Source organism: Eschscholzia californica, unplaced genomic scaffold (genome assembly GCF_041429995.1).
Source record: "Eschscholzia californica isolate CP2 unplaced genomic scaffold, dmEscCali1.0.p SCAF_3, whole genome shotgun sequence".
In the NCBI taxonomy this organism is placed as follows: domain Eukaryota; kingdom Viridiplantae; phylum Streptophyta; class Magnoliopsida; order Ranunculales; family Papaveraceae; genus Eschscholzia; species Eschscholzia californica.
This window is the reverse complement of record NW_028238420.1, coordinates 10,058,154-10,076,593: the sequence shown is the minus strand read 5'-3', so window position 1 is coordinate 10,076,593 and position 18,440 is coordinate 10,058,154. Positions and strand designations below refer to the sequence as shown.

At 35.5% G+C, this 18,440-nt stretch overlaps 1 protein-coding gene across 1 annotated transcript; it reads left to right on the top strand.

The window, feature by feature from the left end:
• Positions 1–6,786: 6,786 nt before the first annotated feature.
• Positions 6,787–7,236, top strand: LOC147548285 (self-incompatibility protein S1-like). The gene has a single exon (XM_086668021.1). The coding sequence runs from the start codon at positions 6,787–6,789 to the stop codon at positions 7,234–7,236; it is 450 nt and encodes a 149-aa protein (XP_086524147.1).
• Positions 7,237–18,440: the final 11,204 nt, after the last annotated feature.

Below are 18,440 nucleotides of genomic sequence, written 5' to 3'. Positions count from 1 at the left end.
ATATGCTTTATCGATATCCATTGTGAGGGAGAAACCTCTTTTTCATTTATTTATTTTGAGTTACGCATTGAGTGAAATAGTTCTTGTTTGACGACAATATTGTCTAATATTTGACCATCAAGCTCAAAAGCATTTTGGGTCTATGCTATGTTATCTCCTAAGTGAGGTCGGACACAGTTGGCTATTAATTGTTTTATTAAGTTGTAAATGGAGTTACAAAGTGAAATTGGTCTAAAATCTGAGGCCATACTTGGATGTTTAACCTTAGGAATTAAATCCAAGGTAGTGAAGTTAAGAGAAGGGTCGATTGAACCTGTTCGGAATGCGTCCTATATAAACTTTGTCAAATCAGAACCAATGACATTTCAGTTGTGTTGATAAATTATGCATGGTAGACAATCCGGACCGGGCTTTTGGTTGCCCCCATTTCCATCATTACGACCTTAATCTCCTCTGAAGTTGGGATTCTTGAGATGTAGCCTAGATCTTGTGTTGAAGGTACTTTGTAGGCATTTAATATTTCCGTTGGGGGCAGTCTACCTGATGTACCGTAAATAAATTATGAAAATAAGAAATCAAATCATTAGTTATTTTCTTTTGCTTAAAATTGGTAGTCCGTGATTGTAATGTAAGTTTATGGATTCTGTTTTTTTTTTTTTTTTTTTTTTTTTTACAACGATAGAACATGGATACATGTAAAGTTTTGGTGTTTCAGTCCCCGTTTTTGACCCACTTGAGTTTAGCCCGTTGTTCCAATCTAATTCTCTCCATTTCTTCTAAATAAATAATTTTCTATTGGAGTCCACTTTCCATATTAAGTGTCTCTGAATTAGGACGTTGATGATACAAAACAGGTCATCAGTTGACTGTGGTCAATGAGTGCAGAGAAGACCAAAAGTCCAAGGGGTCAACCCTCGCCAAGCAACAGGGAGGTCGAATCTGAAGGAAGACTCAAGACCAAAACAACCAGGTCTGCCCTTGGATTTAAGAGAAGGCTAAGAAAATCCACGTAAGCAAGCCCGATACCTTAAATCCGAAATATGGGAAGGTAGAAGTGTGTCAAACGCTTACCGACTTAATCCCAAATCTAATAAAAAATCTTAGTCGGTGAGGATCATAAGTATTTGCTTAACTTGAGCTCTAAGTCTTTCAAGGAGAAAACATCTGTTAAAAAATCTACAAACTCGGAAACATATATATATATATATATATATATATATATATATATATATATATATATCAAGGATCTTAAAATACAGGAACTCTAAATATCTAAGATACGAGATAACTCCAAAAATAAACCCTAAATCTCATAACTACGAAATAGTAGAAGTGTGTCAAACACGATGGATCTCAACCGCCTCAGTCATGCCGCCTATCAACAAACGGTCAAAGCAGCCTATAAAATATAATCAACTCGCCTTGAAGAAGGTGCGAACGTCACGGTTCACTCATTACTCACTTCTTTCAAGATCAAGGGCAATCAAACTGTCCTTGGCATCGGAAAGGTTTCTGAGCTCCTTGTAGGTCCCCCCCCCCAGCGGTTCCACAGGAGTAGGAGGGAGAGCCGCATTAGTTACAGCGAGATCCAACGTCATGGTTGTTGATGTCAAAATTTGTCACTTTAAGATCAGTAAGAATAAAGATAACTTGATGTTGGATCCCGCCTTGACGAGTGAATCTGCTCTGTTGATTCTTGCTACGACCAATCCTGCTCCTGGAAACCGGGGGGGAACCTCGAAGGAGCTCGTAATTCTCTGACGCTCAAGACAGTCAGATAACCCTTGCAGCAAAAAGATTTAGTACTGAATAAATCTTCGAGGTTTTACCTTGTTCAAGCTGAGATGAGTCCTTTTATAGGTTGTTTTGGCCAATTGTTGATCGTCGGTGGCGATGAGGTGGTTGAGATACATCATGCGTAATTGAAACTACTATTTTGTTGTTAAAACATATTAAGATTCCTATTTGGGTTATCCCTTATCTTTGGTATTTATGAGTTCCTCTATTTTGAGATCCTTGATAGATATTATTTCTGAATTGATAGATCATCTAGGAAATGTTTTCTCTTTTGAGATTCTTGAAGCCCAAGTTAGATAAATACTCAAGATCTTCATTGCCTCTGGTCTTTGATAAGATATTGGATTAAGCCGATAAGCGTGGGGTACGCTTCTACCTTCCCATGTTTCAGGCTTAAGATACCAGCCTTGCTAACATGGACTTCCCTAGCCTTCTCGCAATCATATGGTTGACCTTGTTGTATTTGAGGTAGGGCAAGTCTTAAGGCGCCTAGGACAATTGTGCTGACTCCCCAGTTCTGGGCTTGAGTGGCAGACTGCATTCGGATTCGACTCCCTGTTAGCATGACGTGGGTTGAACGTTGGGCTTTTAGTCTTATCTTAACTCATTGACCTCAATCAACTGATGACTATTTTTTAGATCATCCACAGTCTCATCATCTTGGCTGATACCAGATTGACAAATTTTGACATGGACAGTTTATATAATAAAGACTCAAAAGTGAACTAGTTTTTAATTTTTAGTACAATTAAACTTTTAAAATATAAGAGTTACCATGACACTATCATATTTAGAAATATTTTACCAAGATCCTAGGTCAATGCATGGATTTAGAAAGAAAAATAGCAAGTCTCCAAAATCCATCAACATATTCTGTTCACAAAATTATCCGCATTCTTTTAATGGATCAAATTAAAATTGTGTTTGCCGAATTCAATTCCCACAAGAATATTTAAAATTTTACAAAATCAAATTTGTTCAAAATTAAAATAAAATTTATGTAATTCGCTAATTTCAAAATAGGGTGAACTTTATGAACTTCCCAAAGCTCATCCTCATAAAAAGAATTAATCTGTTAAACAAAAAGCGCATTATTATATATTCAACGGACTAAAGTCATACACCTCTTTATTTAATACATGTAGCTATTTCTTTTACCTACATGAGCAAATATAGATGTACCAAATAAATACATAGAAATAGTTCAACAAAAAAAATACATAGAAAGATCACATACGGAAATTTCAACAACAAAAAAAAAGATCAAATACTGAAACTATCTCAAACTAGGGGTAGGTCCACCCAACAAGAAATTTATAAGCCCCTTCTTTTGCAAAATATTTATAAGCACCGTCTTCACGTATATACCATTTATAGTCACCATTTACAGTCACCATTGCAGTATGAAGGATCTTCATAAGCATTGAATAAAAGTTAGCATCAACAAACTTCCCATCTGGTTTCCTAAATGACCCCATACGGCACTAAAAGAGTGTTGTATCAAAAAAGTTTACCCTAAAACCAAATTTGTATGTTGTACTAGAATAAACCTAGCGTGAGAAAAGATCATCGTCGGCCGATTTGCAATGTACAATTAAAAACGGTGTTATATCTACTGGTATATCGTTCGTTATATGGACATCTACATGATCTCTAATAGCTGATGAATACCCAAACAAGACTGCAAGTATCATCACGGTTGCAAGTATTATCGTGCAACTTCTACCACTCATTGCCATTTCACTTACTCTACTCTCTACCCTACTAGCTCAGATGATGTGTACTTCTCTTGTTGTTTGTGTGATATCTCCTTGCCTTGAGTCGTGCTTATAATTCTTTTCACTTGAGTCGTGCTTATAATTCTTTTCACTTCTTTTCACTCTGTCTATCTAAGGGTCAACATGTTTCATACCAAAAATCTAACCCGGAGATCGATTCTAGCAAGATTATGGACAAAATATTAACATGTTATCACCGTTCCAGAGAAGTTTGGCTCTCTCTCCCTCTCCTCCCCTTGCTAGCTTTAGAATATATTTTCCTCCTTGAATATGTTTTATGGTTATCTGATTTGCTAACATATATCTCATGCATATCTGGTTTTTATTGGCAAATATTTCTATTGTAAATGGGGAAATGATAGAGTGCCCAGCTAAAATGTCCAGTAAAATGCCCAAATTTCCTCATTTAGAAACAAAAGCGGTCCTCACCGTAGTCAAACTTTGAAAAAACCTTGTCTTTTAGTGAATTCCACATCAGCTGGGCACCATTTTGGACGCCGAGCTGGGCACTCTAGCATCTCCTTCGTAAATGAGGTAATTATCTTATAAAATGTTTCATATTAAAAAAAGAACTAAATGTGAATAAGATACTGAGAGATTTTCTTATCTTCTTTTGGACAGATGAATGTCTCTAAAAATGGAGAAGCAAGTGTCTTCTTCTTAACTATTAAAAAAAACATAACTCCCTTTGCTTTGGAAAGAGTAAATTTCCAATAAAATACAGGAGTGATTCAGATACTCGCCTCTCCATTTTAGAGACATTCTTCTTACCAAAAAAGCTAAGAAAATCTCTCAATACCACATTCACATTTTAAACTAATCACATCTGATTTTTGTAGAACCATAGTGGAACTGAGAAGAGCTTATTGTAACTAAGTTATGATGGTCGCTCGTTCTAGCACGTTTTAGCGAAGTCTTTGGATCACAACGAACTGGTCATAAACTACGGAGCTAAGAGAAAAACTTGTCATAGTGGCTCAAACGTAAAATAATCTAATTTCTTTTTCAAATAAGTTAAACTAGAAACTTTTAGGCCTCGTTTAGTTTCACCACTTAGGTTAACACAAACTTTTTGGTTGGTCTCGTATCTTACGCAAAATGTAAACTTGACCCATTTTTGGTATTATGTTCTGTTACTTAAGCGAAAGCTTATTCTTTCACTTCTTGTTTACTTACAGAAATATAAAATGAGAAGCGTAAAAAGAAAAAAGAAATAATAATAATAATAATAATAGCCTTATGTCAACAACCCTTGGTTGGAGTGGTAAGAGTTATAGTCTTCCATCCTACAGGTCAAGGGTTCGAGACACGCTGAACAATTCAAAAAAAAAAATAATAATAGCCTTATTGTTACGAATCTTTAGAAAGGGCCTAAATCATATTCTTGAAAACATAACTAACCAAGCAAGAAATTGATCATAAACTGGAAACCAAACGAAAATTTTATCGAATTTTTATAAGATCAATGATCTCCCTGTATCTCTAGCTAGTCAGTATCCTGTCAATGTTAAGTTTTACGAGGCGTAGAGAAATATATTTTTTTGGAAAGCTATTAGCATCTGGAAATTTTATTGACTCGGGTCAATGTCCATTGACCCGAGGTCTCTATAAGCACCGGTTTTTAGTGTGGGTGATGAATCACAACTTTCTGACATGAAATTTTCTGGCAAAATTTGGAATTCAATGGTCTGGTAGGTATTCTTTTTCTATGTTTTTCAATTCATTCTTTAATTCTTTGTAGAAAGATTGTATGATTTATTCTTCATTCATTTACTTGTCTGATTCTTTCTAAACTTCATACAAATCTATATTTGCACAAAATTTCATCAGATTTTCATTCTTTTTTAATCTATTTTTCGAAAAGCATCAAATTTTCTCTTTCTATCTCTACATAATGTTATCAAGTTAGTTTGCAATAGTTTGTGAATTCCAAAGAAAAATTGTACAACCAAGATATATAAACTTGAAAGAAGAGGAAGAGTTAGGGTTAGAAACAAAATAGGTTTGGGAGGATATAGAGGATGTTGGATGGTTGTTCTACGTTGTTGTCACCTAAGCGTAGATTGAAGATAGAAGCTTCATTACATTTTGAGGATACCAGTTCCCCATTACCATCAATGAGTAGTAGTACACAAAGAGTAGACTTTCCTTGTAACTTTAATAGGAAAGAAGCTTTGAAGTCTCAATCGATAAAACTCGGTTGTTGGTTTATCGGTGGAGAAATCTTTCGAGACAAAGGGAACTTAGGGAAGTTATTCTATTAGGCAGAAGATTTGTTCGCCACTTTCGATTTCAACAACACAAACAGGGATTTGGGAAGGAAGAAGAGGGATTGAAGATGGGTTTTGGAAGGAAGAGAAAAAAGAGTTTGAAGAGATTTGCCGATCATCAGATGAGTCCTCCATTAACAAGGGCAAGAGAAAGAAAAGTAACAGTTATAGTGAATTGGGTAGTGGCAATTTTTGGTTTTCAGATAATGTGGATGGGTCTGGAGTTACAGGTATTGGAGCCTCTACAATTTCTTTAACCAAGAAGAGTTCCGTGAGTAGAAGTTCGGTCTTGAAAGCTTAGAGAAAGAAAGTTTGAAATTCTAAATTTGGTTTAGATTTTGTGAGAGATGGATGGAGGGGTTACATTTAAGTCGGCTTTGACCGGTGCCTACATAGTTATACGGTGCTCACAGAGAAAAGAGCAGTTGGGCTTGGTGCTAATAGAGATGGATGCTAACAACCTTTTGGTCCGGTGCCTTTAGAAGCACGATGCTAGCCAAGACATTCATCTAACGAAAAAAACTAAGAAAATCTCTTAATATCTCGTTCACATTTTGTTCTATTTTAATATGAAACATTTTAGAAGATAATTACCTAATTTACAATAAAATGTTTCTAAATAAACCCAAATATGCATGTGATATTTGTTGGCAATTTAGATAATTGTGAAGTAGGAGTACATTCTAATTTCTAAAACAAGAGGAGAGAGAGAGAGAGAGAGCCAAACTTAGGGTGATATCACATACTAAGTCAAGCTAGATTCGATTTTCTCTATGGTAAGATTCTTGGTCTTCAACGAGGGAACCATGCATGTTGACCATTTTTTAGAGAGAGGCAAAAAAAAGTATTTAAGCACCACTCAAGGAAAGGAGATATCACAACCAACACCAAGAGAAGTACTCATTAGAGCATTGGTAGAGAGTAGATTAAGTGGAATGGTCATGGGGGGTAAAAGTTGCATGATGATACTTGAAACTGTGACGATAGTTGCAGTTTTGTTTGGATATTCATCAGCTTTTCTAGATCATGTCCATGTCCATATAACGAACGATATACCGCAAGATAAAACACCAGCTTTAATGGTACATTGCAAATCAGCCGATGATGATCTAAATGCACAAAACGTTTTTCCTAGTAACACATACGGATTTGATTTTAAGGTAAACTTTTTTCAATCAACACTCTTTTGGTGCCATATGGGGTGGACTAGGGTAGCAGATGGAAAATTTATTGAAGCTAAGTTTGAAGTATTCAATGCTTATGAAGATGATACATACTGCAATGGTGACTGTAAATGGTCAATACGTGAAGATGGTGCTTATAAATATTTTGAAGATGAGGGGGCTTATAAAATTGGTGTTGAGTGGACACCTACCCTTCGTTTGAGATAGTTTCAATATTTGATCTTTCTATGTATTTATTTGGTTCATCTATATTTTGTCATGTAGGTGAAAGAAATAGCTACATGTATGAACAAAGAGGTCTATGACTTTAGTCAATTTTTTTTTTGAGAAATGGACGTTAGTCAATTGAATAAACAAAAATGGTTTTTTTTAAACAGAATATTGTTTTTTTCTTTATTAGAATGAGTTTTGAGAAAAAAAATTAAAATTAAAGAACTTTATGAAACCTTTTTTTTGGAAAATTGAATTTTATTATGTACAATTTTAAATATTCGTGTGAGAATCAAAATATGGCATGCACTACTTGAATTTCATCCATCAAAAAAATGTAGATGAGTTTTTGGAAAAAGGTAATGATTTTTGGAGACTTTTTATTTTCTTTTCTTTCTTAGATCATGTCCGGACCCAGGATTTTTTTTTTTTTTTTTGAAAGAGTCTACACCTTTTTTTTTTTTGATGAGAAGAAAGATTCTACACCTGGATCTTGATAAATAATTTTTAAATATGTAAGTTTTACCATAATTCCTATATTTTGAATGTTTAATTTGTTTTAAATTAAAACTACTTCTCTTTTGGGTGCTTATTTTATGAACAATTCTTCTTTGGCCTATTATTCATCCTAATTTCGAGTCTACTATTCTTCTTTAGTAGTATATGCATGACTACTAATAATTTTTTAATTGATCGAAATTCTCGTGTGGATTTGCCTGTTATATTTTTCATTCCACCTTCATGCTCTTTCTCTCTCGGGGTCTCTCTATACTTTCATCCATGACTTTTCGTTTTTAAAAAGGTTACAACCGTAAACAAATACTAAAAAAGACAAAAAATACTAACAAAAGGCACATTGTTTAGCGTATCGAATTGGGTCTCCCTACACTTTCATCCAGTATCTGCCAACTGTCAAGGCTCGATTAGCCATTTTTTGACCTCCGGAATGATTTTCAAATTCCTTTTCGTGTAGCTCTTTTAGAATATACTTTACTTCATTCGGTGTGATGCACTGTAGATAAGGACTCCAATAGGACTTCTTGAAGGACAAATTAGATATTTAGAAGAAATTAAGGGCTAAGAATGAAACTAGTCAGAAACTAATGGGTCAAATTGAAAAAAACCCAATTTTCTTTTTAAAAAAAGTTAGAAGTATAAATTTTAAGGCTGGTTTAGTTTCACCCCTTAGGTTAACACAAACCTTTTGCTTGGTCTCATTTCTTCCGCAACACAAAAATTTGACCCATATGTTACTTCAGCGGAAAGTTTATTCTTTTTCTTCCTGTTTACTTGAAGAAAAGATAATATTTTAAGCGTAAAGCTGAAAAAAAATATAGTAATAGCCTTAAGAGTTAAGAATCTTGCTTGTTTAGTGGCATCAATGACTGCAGTGAAAAAGATTGGACTCTTATTAACATTTGCCTAAAAACCAGTAGCTAGATATAAATTATGGATCCTTAAAGAACAACACCGTCTTCTTGTTTACTTAGAGAAAATATAAGTGATCAACGTAAGAAGAAGAAAAAAATAGCCTTAACGGTTATGAATCTTTAGAAGGGGCCTAAATCATATTCTACGAAACATGACTAACCAAGCAAGAAATTAATCATAAATTAGGAACCCAACGAAAGTTTGATCGAATTTTTATAAGATCAAAGATCTCCCTTTATCTCTAGCAAGTCAGTATCCTGTCAATGTTAAGTTTTACGAGGCGAAGAGAAATATATATTTTTTTAAAGGTTAAGAATCAGACACTAGCCAAGACATTCATCTAATAAAAAAATTAATAAAATTTCTCAGTATCTCGTTCACATTTCTTTCTATTTGAATACGAAACATTTTAGAAGATAATTACCTAATTTACAATAAAATGTTTTTGAATAAACCCAAATATGCATGTGATATTTGTTGGCAAATTAGATAATTGTGAAGTAGGAGTACATTCTAATTTCTAAAACAAGCGGAGGACAGGGAGAGACCCAAACTTAGGGTGATATCACATACTAAGTAAAGCTAGATTCGATTTTCTTTATGGTAAGATTCTTGGTCTTCTATGAGAGAACCATGCATGTTGACAATTTTAGAGAGAGGGAAAAAAAGTATTTAAGCACCACTCAAGGCAAGGAGATATCACAACCAACAACAAGAGAAGTACTCATTAGAGCACTGGTAGAGAGTAGATTAAGTTAAATGGCCATGGATGGTAAAAGTTGCATGATGATATTTGAAACTATGATGATACTTGAAGTCTTGTTTGGATATTCATAAGCTTATCTAGATCGTGTCCATGTCTGTTAGAAAGAAGAAGATGATGATTTTTTTTTTGTTGAACTAAGAAGAAGATGATTGAAAATGAAAACTCTTATTTCTAATTTTAATTGAATTACAATTGATATTTGGTATAATTAGAGTTTTAGAGAGAGAGAGAGAGAGATAAGTTTTTACAACTAATCAAAACAGAACTCTCAACTAACTTTCTCTAACCAACTTAACTAACTATAACTGACTATTAGTAACTAATAAGCTAACTAATGAACATGCTTAACAGCCCCCTGCAAACTCAACACGGGAGAAACAATGTTGAGTTTGTTTTTGAGTTCATTGAATCGAGAGATAGAGAGAGGCTTAGTGAGGATGTCAACCAATTGATCATGGGTTGAAATGTGTCGAATCTGGAGTTTCTAATGCTTTACCATATCTCTAACAAAGTGAAAACCAATCTCAACATGCTTCATTCGATTATGAAAGATTGGATTAGCCGTTAAATAGGTAGCACCAAGATTATCACACCATAAAATTGGACATGAAGCAGAAGTGATCTTCAATTCATGAAACGAAGATTGAACCCAAACAAGCTTAGAAGCTGCATCCGCAAGAGCTTTATATTCAACCTTAGTACTCCACCTTGCCACTGTTGGTTGCTTCTTAGAGCACCAAGAAATCAAGTTTGAACCCATGAAAACCAAAATCCCTCTAGTGGACTTACGATGATCAGGACAACCAGCCCAATCAGGATCAGAAAAATCTTGAAGATCATTATCGGAGTAGGAAGTAAGAGAGAGAGGGGATTTGGTAATGGTGAAAGTGTGATCAATAGTGTGCTTTAGATATCTCAAAATTCTTTTTACTACAAACCAGTGGGCTTGAGTTGGAGTTTGAAGAAATTGGCACACTTTGTTAACTGAAAAAGAGATGTCTGGTCTGGTAATGGTAGCATATTGAAGAGCACCCACTGTACTTCTATATAATTTAGTTTCTGAATCATTTAAAGGATCCCCAACATCCTTTTTGAGAACACAATAGGTTGCCATAGGAGTAGAAACTGGCTTTGCTTCATTCATCTTGGTTTTAAGCAATAAATTGGTGATATATTGTCTTTGAGACAAGAGTAGCCCATTAGAAGAAGGTAAAACATCAATGCCTAGAAAGAAATTTAGACAACCCAAATCAGAAATAGAAAACTTAATGAAAAGACTACTAATGGTTGATTGTACCAGAGATGGATCATTTCTTGTGATGATAATGTCATCCACATAGATGAGTATATAAAGAGCAGAGGAAGCAGTGACATTATAGAACAAAGAGGTATCAGTTTGGGAGGCTATAAAGCCTTGTCTGAGAAGGAAGGAGCTTAATCTTTCAAACCAGGCTCGAGGAGCTTGCTTCAAACCATATAGAGACCTATGAAGCTTACATACATGATTTGGATTTTTATCGGAATTAATAAAATCAGGTGGTTGACACATATAAACCTCCTCCTTGAGAAAACCATTAAGAAAAGCATTCTTAATATCTAATTGTCGAAGAACCCATCCTTTAGAGACAGCTAAAGAGAGAATGATTCTAATGGAAACAGGCTTAATCACATACTGAAAGTATCTTCATAATCAATCCCCTCCACCTGATTAAAACCTCTAGCAACTAGCCTGGCTTTATATCTCGAAATTGACCCATCAACATTCTTTTTAATTCGAAACACCAATTTACACCCAATAATATTCATGGAGGATGTAGATGGAGTAAGAGACCAAGTACTAGTTTGAAGAACAACATTGATTTCTTCTGACATAGTTTGTCCCCACTTAGGATCTTTAGAAGCTTGAAGATAAGTGGTAGGAGTATCATCAGAGAGAGAATCAGAAGCTGAAACAGTATAGATTTTGGGCTTTCGAGTACCATATTTGCCTCGTGGGATGAGAATTTAAAATGGTAGAGACAAATGGAATAGGAACGGAAGGAGGAGATGAAATTAGAGCAGAAGGTGGAATAGGATCAGGAAGAGTGGGAGCCGAAGAAGAAATAGGAACAGAAACAGGCTGAGGAGAAGAAAATGTTAATGGAGGAATAGGAAGAGTAAAAGAAGAGGAGGAAGGAGTTTGAATTAGGGGTTGAGAGAGTAGCATAAGGAAGTAAACTCTCATAAAAAATAACATTTGAAGAGATAACAATTTGATGTGTCTATGGATTTAAACATCTATATCCTTTATGCTTGGGACTATAACCAATGAAAATATGACATGAGCTTCTGAAATCAAGTTTATGCTTGTTACATAGTCTGAGACAAGGATAGCAACCACAACCAAATATCTTAAGATAATTATAATCAGGTTGTGTTTGAAATAAAACCTCAAGAGGAGAAGCATTATGAAGTAAAGGAGTGGGTAGTCGATTGATGAGATATACTGCTGTTTCAAATGCCAAATCCCAAAATAAGAGAGGTAGATTAGCACGAGCTAAGAAAGCTAGACCAGTTTCCACTATATGTCTGTGTTTCCTTTCAATCATGCCATTTTGAGCATGATCATGAGGACAGGAAACTCTACGACCAATACCATTTTTCTCAAGATACTTAGACACATTTCAAAATTCACCTCCCCAATCAGACTGAACATACTTAATCTTAAGAGAAAACATGTTTTCAACATGAGATTTAAAAAGAAGAAAGACCGAGAACACATCAGACTTATGAGTAATAGGAAATATCCAAGTATATCTTGAGAATGTATATAAAAAAGTAACATAATACCTGTAACCATTGAAATAAGAACAAGAGGAAGGACCCCAAACATCTGAGTGTATCAATTCCAATGGAGAAGAGACACAAGAAGTACAAGATATGAGATAAAGAGTGACTCTTAGCCATCTGACAAGGATTACAAATAAAAGGTAAAAGAGATGCAAAAGGAAGCTTATTTGTCTGAATGATGTGCTTCATAGTTCTGAAGGCTGGATGGCCCAATCGAGAGTGCCAATAAGGAGCAAAAGTGGATGATAGAACATCATTTGGAGAAGGAGGTGATTGAAGTTTTAGATGATATAACCCATCCTCACAAGGACCATTGACAAGCTCTTGATCAGTGAGAAGATCCTTAATGTTAAAAAAGTTAGGATAAAATTGAAAATAGCAGTTATTATCCGTTGCAAATTTATGAAAAGATAAGAGAGTCTTAGTAATGGAAGGGACATGTAATATCATGTAACAGAAATGTGTTAGAATTGGAAGATGCATAAGAAGAACCAGAATGAGAAATAGAAAAACCTGTACCATTTCCAATCTTGACATGGCATTTTCCTTTGAATTCAGATTGAATATTCAGATTGGAAATATCAGAGGTAACATGATGAGTAGCACCTGAATCAGGATTCCAAGTAGTGGATGTAGAGGCTTGTGAGGTAATAGAGGTGGAAGGATTAGATGAGGTGTAAGTGTTATGAATTTCAGGAAAATATGTTTCATTATCAGAGCCTGATGAACATCAAGAGATGGTGAATAATAATGAAACTCGGGTTCAGTATATGGAGAAGAAGAATAGCCTTCGATAGGAAAATAGGAATAATCAGGAGGATAAGAGGTGGAATCATCAAATTCAGTGAAATATGATTGATGATCAGTAGAAGAAGTTCCTGATTTAGGCAGAAAGGCTCAATTGTTCTTGTTGTAACAATAATAGGCAGTATGACAAGATTTTCCACATATTTGACATAAAACTAGAGAAAAGAAAGAAGAAGATTTATCTTTGATAGGAATTTTGCCATGAAAACGCATATCAGATCGACCTCTACCTCTAAAATTTGAAGAAGCTGAAGGACCTCTGTGAAATCCTCGAAAAGAAGAGGTATGCGTTAGATTAATAGAATAATTAGCAAGATTGAATGAGCTCTCATGTTGTTATCGATTTTTTTCAATGAGTAAAAGGCCAAGTAACTCATTGATGGAGATAGATGTAGATTGAAGAGAGAAAACAGCTCGAAAAGAACCAAAATCAGAAGTTAAACCACAAAGAATAATATCACACAGATCATCATCATCAACTGGTTTGGAAGCCTTTCGTAATTGCAAAGCAATCGATTTAGCTTTATTACGATAAGATTGAATGGAATCTGATCCTTTCTTTAAGTTTTGAAGATCATTCTTGAGATTAGACACTCGAGCTTTAGAGTGAGAAGAATATGATCTTTCGAGTTCAGACCAGACATCATGAGATGTGGTAAGATCAAGAACTTTACTGTGAGTCTCTTCAGTGAGAGATGCAAGAAGCCAGCTGAGGATCATTTGTATAATCAGGATTGATAGTAGGTGGATTAGAAGGATGATGATGAATGAACTTGACTGGACATGGTGATGTGCCATCAACAATGCCAAGAACATCATATGATCGTAATAATGGAAGAACTTGAGATTTCCAGAAGATATAATTTGTGGATGATAATTTGTTAGAGACATATTGATTAACAGTAGAAGGTGAAGAAAGATGAAATGAAGAAGATAATTACCAAAATTCCCTTTTAGGGTATTTTGGCTATCCCTTTAAGTGTGGCCGACCAGGGCAGCCCACTACGGGCTTTATATGGCGGGCCCACTTACCTTGGTCGGCCATCATATGGCCGGCCCAAAAAGCCTTACTCCGGGCACCCTTTTTAGGCCCGGTTCTTTCTATCTTGTTCTGAATCTCCATTCGAACCTTTTCGGCTTATTTAGTTGGATCCAATCCCTCTTTAGCCTGTTCCCTTCTAGTCAAGTCTCTCCGATCAAGTTACCACTCTTATGTGTAACCCGTTGTAGGATCCGGTCTATGTTATCCACGAATCACCGGATGATCCGACAATCGTAGTTGGCTTCTAGCAAAGCATTACGACCCCTAATTGGACCTGACTAGATGATCTTCACAGTATGGTCATCGTTATCCTAGCTGACAAATTGATCGCATTGCCATCTTGGTCGAAGGACACTCCTTCGGAAGGACATCTCCTTCGGACCGAACGGATATATCCTTCAGTCTCCCACTTGTACTTAGAACAAGTGTAATGCTCGATTCCCATGTCTCTTCGTATCTCATCTGATACGTCATATCTTTCAGAATTTCTTGATCTGGAGAACAACTGTCAAAGCAAATGATTAACCATTAATCCATTTGAGTGTGGCCACACATTTTCCAGTTGCTTCTCCTCAAGTGGCCCGGAGATACTTATCCTAACTTAATAGGAGGACATCATCCAGTCTTGTACTCCCACTTAACTTCATGTCTATCCTGTCTCCCCCAATAATCCGCCTTTATAGCCTCCTTTTACGGCATGGCGTTTGACGGTACCAAAGTTCGACATTCCTTACATAAGATGAGTGGAGTACTCATGTTTAAGGAATCTCTCCAATCTTTCCTTTGAGTGTTCATGACGTTTTTTAACTTTTGAAGAACTTCTCATGTTTGGGTTATCCAGTGTATATTCTCCAATCATACACTCATGTAATTGACTTAAATACTATGTTCCTATAGCCCATGAAAATGCGCTATCAGTTAATCTCCCATGCTAGTCTTCATGAGTCATTGTTGTCCATGCAAGGACCTGGACTAGGGACTTAATAATGAATCTAATCCAAGTTCACTTAGTAGGGTTTCATTTACCAGATCACGCATCTGATAAACCTACTTGGAATGTTTCACTATTTTTGGACTGTCGATTAAATACTAAACCATGATTAACGACGAAATAATTAACTTATTTCTGATAATAAGAGTTTGTAAAATTTGAGCCTGCCCGTGTAACTTCTTACACCCTCAATTTTACTAGTCTAAGCTTAAATCTTAATGCCTGTGACCTTAGTATTATTTCCATACTTAGTCGAAGGTGACAGTTTAGTTAATAGATCAAATCTATAGGGATTTTGCTTGTTATCATCCGATGATAATCTTTAGTATTACCGTACTAAATTAAAATTTCCCAAGTTTTAACTACTTTCTTTTATTTGTAAAGTTTGCAACAGTCTCTGCCTGGAACCTGTCCAGCTTACTGTTCTTCCAAGTCAAGATTGTCATCTTATTCTGGAATTTTGCAACATATGACATTTCAACCTTTTATTTTCATACCGAGATCTCACAAGTTCTTCTCAAGTACATTGTGTGATCTAGATCAGCTCATCTGGATTTGATTGGTGACAACCATAAATACTCTAAGTACTTTGCAACGTCGAGGGGAATGCTAATCATGTCCCACATGACCGATCTTATGCCTTTTGGATAACCATCTTTCTCATGCGTGCTTGCTCATCAGAATCCTTCAGATTCTAAATCTTGCTAAGCTTAGTGCCATGAGACTTGGGTAGAATTACTCCGTTTGACTATTTCATATTGGACTTTTCAAGACCTTTTCTTGAACAAGTCTTATCACCTTCTCGATCTATCTTTGTAGATCTTTGGTGCCCAAAAGCATTTCACCTTTATGTGGTCTTTTTATTGAGTCAGTTCTAAACTGTTTTCAACATCAGAATGTTGTTCTCAATCTCTAGTATGTCGTCTACATACTAGACCGAAAAATGCTGGGTCACTCCCACTAACCTTCTTGAACTTCTTAAATTCAAGATTTCTCTTCATTCCCAAAGAAAACAACTCTTGTATAATTTGTTGAATCGAAGATTTCAACTCCTACTTGCTCGCTTTAATCCCTCGATGGATTTTGAAGCTTGCATTTTCACTAGCTTTAGAAGAGTTAACTTCCTCCTGAATGTGTCATGTACACATTCTTTTGCTAGTAATAGATCATTATGGTTTTGAGCATTGTGACACGAGGGTTGGTCATTCCTGGTTCATACCACGAATTTTGCGACCTTTAGTCATGCTCTGGGAAACACCAATGTTTCCATCCTTATCTGTTTTTCACTTTGAAAAACCTATTTGGACTTAACAGGAACCCTTTCTTTAAACAAAATAGACCAAGTTCCAAACTTGATTTGAGACATGGATTCCATTCTGATCATATGGCTCCAAGCCATATTTCAGAGTGATTCCGTCACAGCTTTTGTGTAGCTAGCTCATTTTCTTCTTTAGCCGGATCTCCATCCTCTGAGATAGATTTATGAGCTTTCAAGGTCTATAAGGGGTTTTAACAACTTTGAGACGCTTTCAACTCTTTGAGAGTTATCCTGCGAATCTAATTCGCTTTATGCGGGAGGATCTTCGAGATCTTCCATCTTTACCTCTTTTTCCATGTCTATTGGCTCTGAATAGATAGGAACCGCAATTTTTGACATTTGTACATCACTGTCAGTTTTGTTGCTCAAATCAAATTTCTTCGATATCTAATATTTTCTCCCACTTGTCTTTTTGAAATAACTCTTATTTCAAGGAAGACACCACCACGAGCAACAACCACCTTGTTCTCTGATTGCTTTGTGGAAGAATCCCCTAATATTTCTTTATCCCGTAAAGCAATATTTTGTCTGATATTTAAACTTGGTTTTGGAAACCACTTACGTTAATTTCATATCATTAAACCTTTAAGAAAATACCACTTTGGAACCATTCCAAACCGATACTCTTATGGTGTCTTTTCAGCTTTTGACGGAATATGGTTAGCTATGAAGAACGACCGTGTTTGAGAATATATCCTAGAAAGTGTTTGGAAGATTGGCTTATGCCCATCATCAATCGACTCATATCTAACATGTTCGATTACTCCCACTTGACTCATCACCCATATGATGTGTTTGTGGAGCAAGGTGAGAAACTATTTCTCAACTTCTTTGATGGTCATCAAATTTTGATTCAAATATTCATCATCTCGATCCTATCGAATGACTTATATTTTCGTCAAGTGGATTCAGGTTAACTCTAGTTAGAGTATTAATAGTTTTACGTACATCTGTATGTACAAAGACTATTAGTTTACTAGCAATTTCTACCTTACTAAAAGGTGACTTTGTTACATGGCCATGTTGAACAAAATTCAAATATGTCTTATGATTCCAAAATCATTCAGACTCAGAAGTCCATACTACTAGATTTTCTTTCATGTGTCTTATGTCAATTTGACCAATGACAAAACATGAGTTGACCTCTTTGAATCCTTTGATTATAGCCTATAGTATCATTGTTAACGCTCTTGGTTCTCTAAGAACCTTTTGTTAATTTAGCATTATTTTAAAACATTTGATGTTTCTAGAAGAACATAATAGCGCTTATTAAGTTCTACCTAGATTAGTGTCTAAAAGAAGACTTTGATCCCTTTCAGCATCCTTAGCATTTCTTTGCTTCTGCTCCCTCTTGAATCCTTTCTTCTTTTAGTCAAGTATGTAATTCCCTTGGGCTCCTACTGAGCCTCACATCCGGTCTTAAATACCTGATGAAAGGAGTCTACAATACTTGCTAGACTAACTTAGTTAACAAAGATATAACAAGCGGAATTCGTAATTCCTTTTCTTTTGTCTTCCAGGTACTCAGGGTAGTTTCCTTGAATGTCCTAGCCATTGCTTTAGAAACTTTTACGTCGACCCTTTAACCTTTTGAATCATAAGAACTCTTCTTATATTCTTTTGGTTTCTGAATCTTAAGAACTGGCTTCTTAGATTCAATGTTCCTCAATGTTCTTTTTAAGACGACTTTCTTAGAGGCACCGTCCTCTCCATTCACGACTTCTAGTGGAACTCTTCCTTTAGTTGTCGAATGGTTGTGTATGCATCCATATTATTAATCCATTCGAGAGAGAAGGATTTTATGGATGTTCACAAAAGAATTTATGGATAATCATATCCTAAGTCGTTTGAAGTGGTTATGAACATCTGGAATGGGATATTCTCGGACGTTTCCTTTGTTAGAATTCGAGAGCGTTTCTCGGATTCTTTACCAATCGTGAAAATAATTTTCGTTTAATTCCTTCTGAAGGAATGAACGAAGGTTGGAAAACGATTTTTCTATTAGTTATATTTACAA

Bases quoted from the DNA above. Each gene is read 5' to 3' on its own strand.
- LOC147548285 (XM_086668021.1), top strand. From the start codon at position 6,787: ATGGGGGGTAAAAGTTGCATGATGATACTTGAAACTGTGACGATAGTT.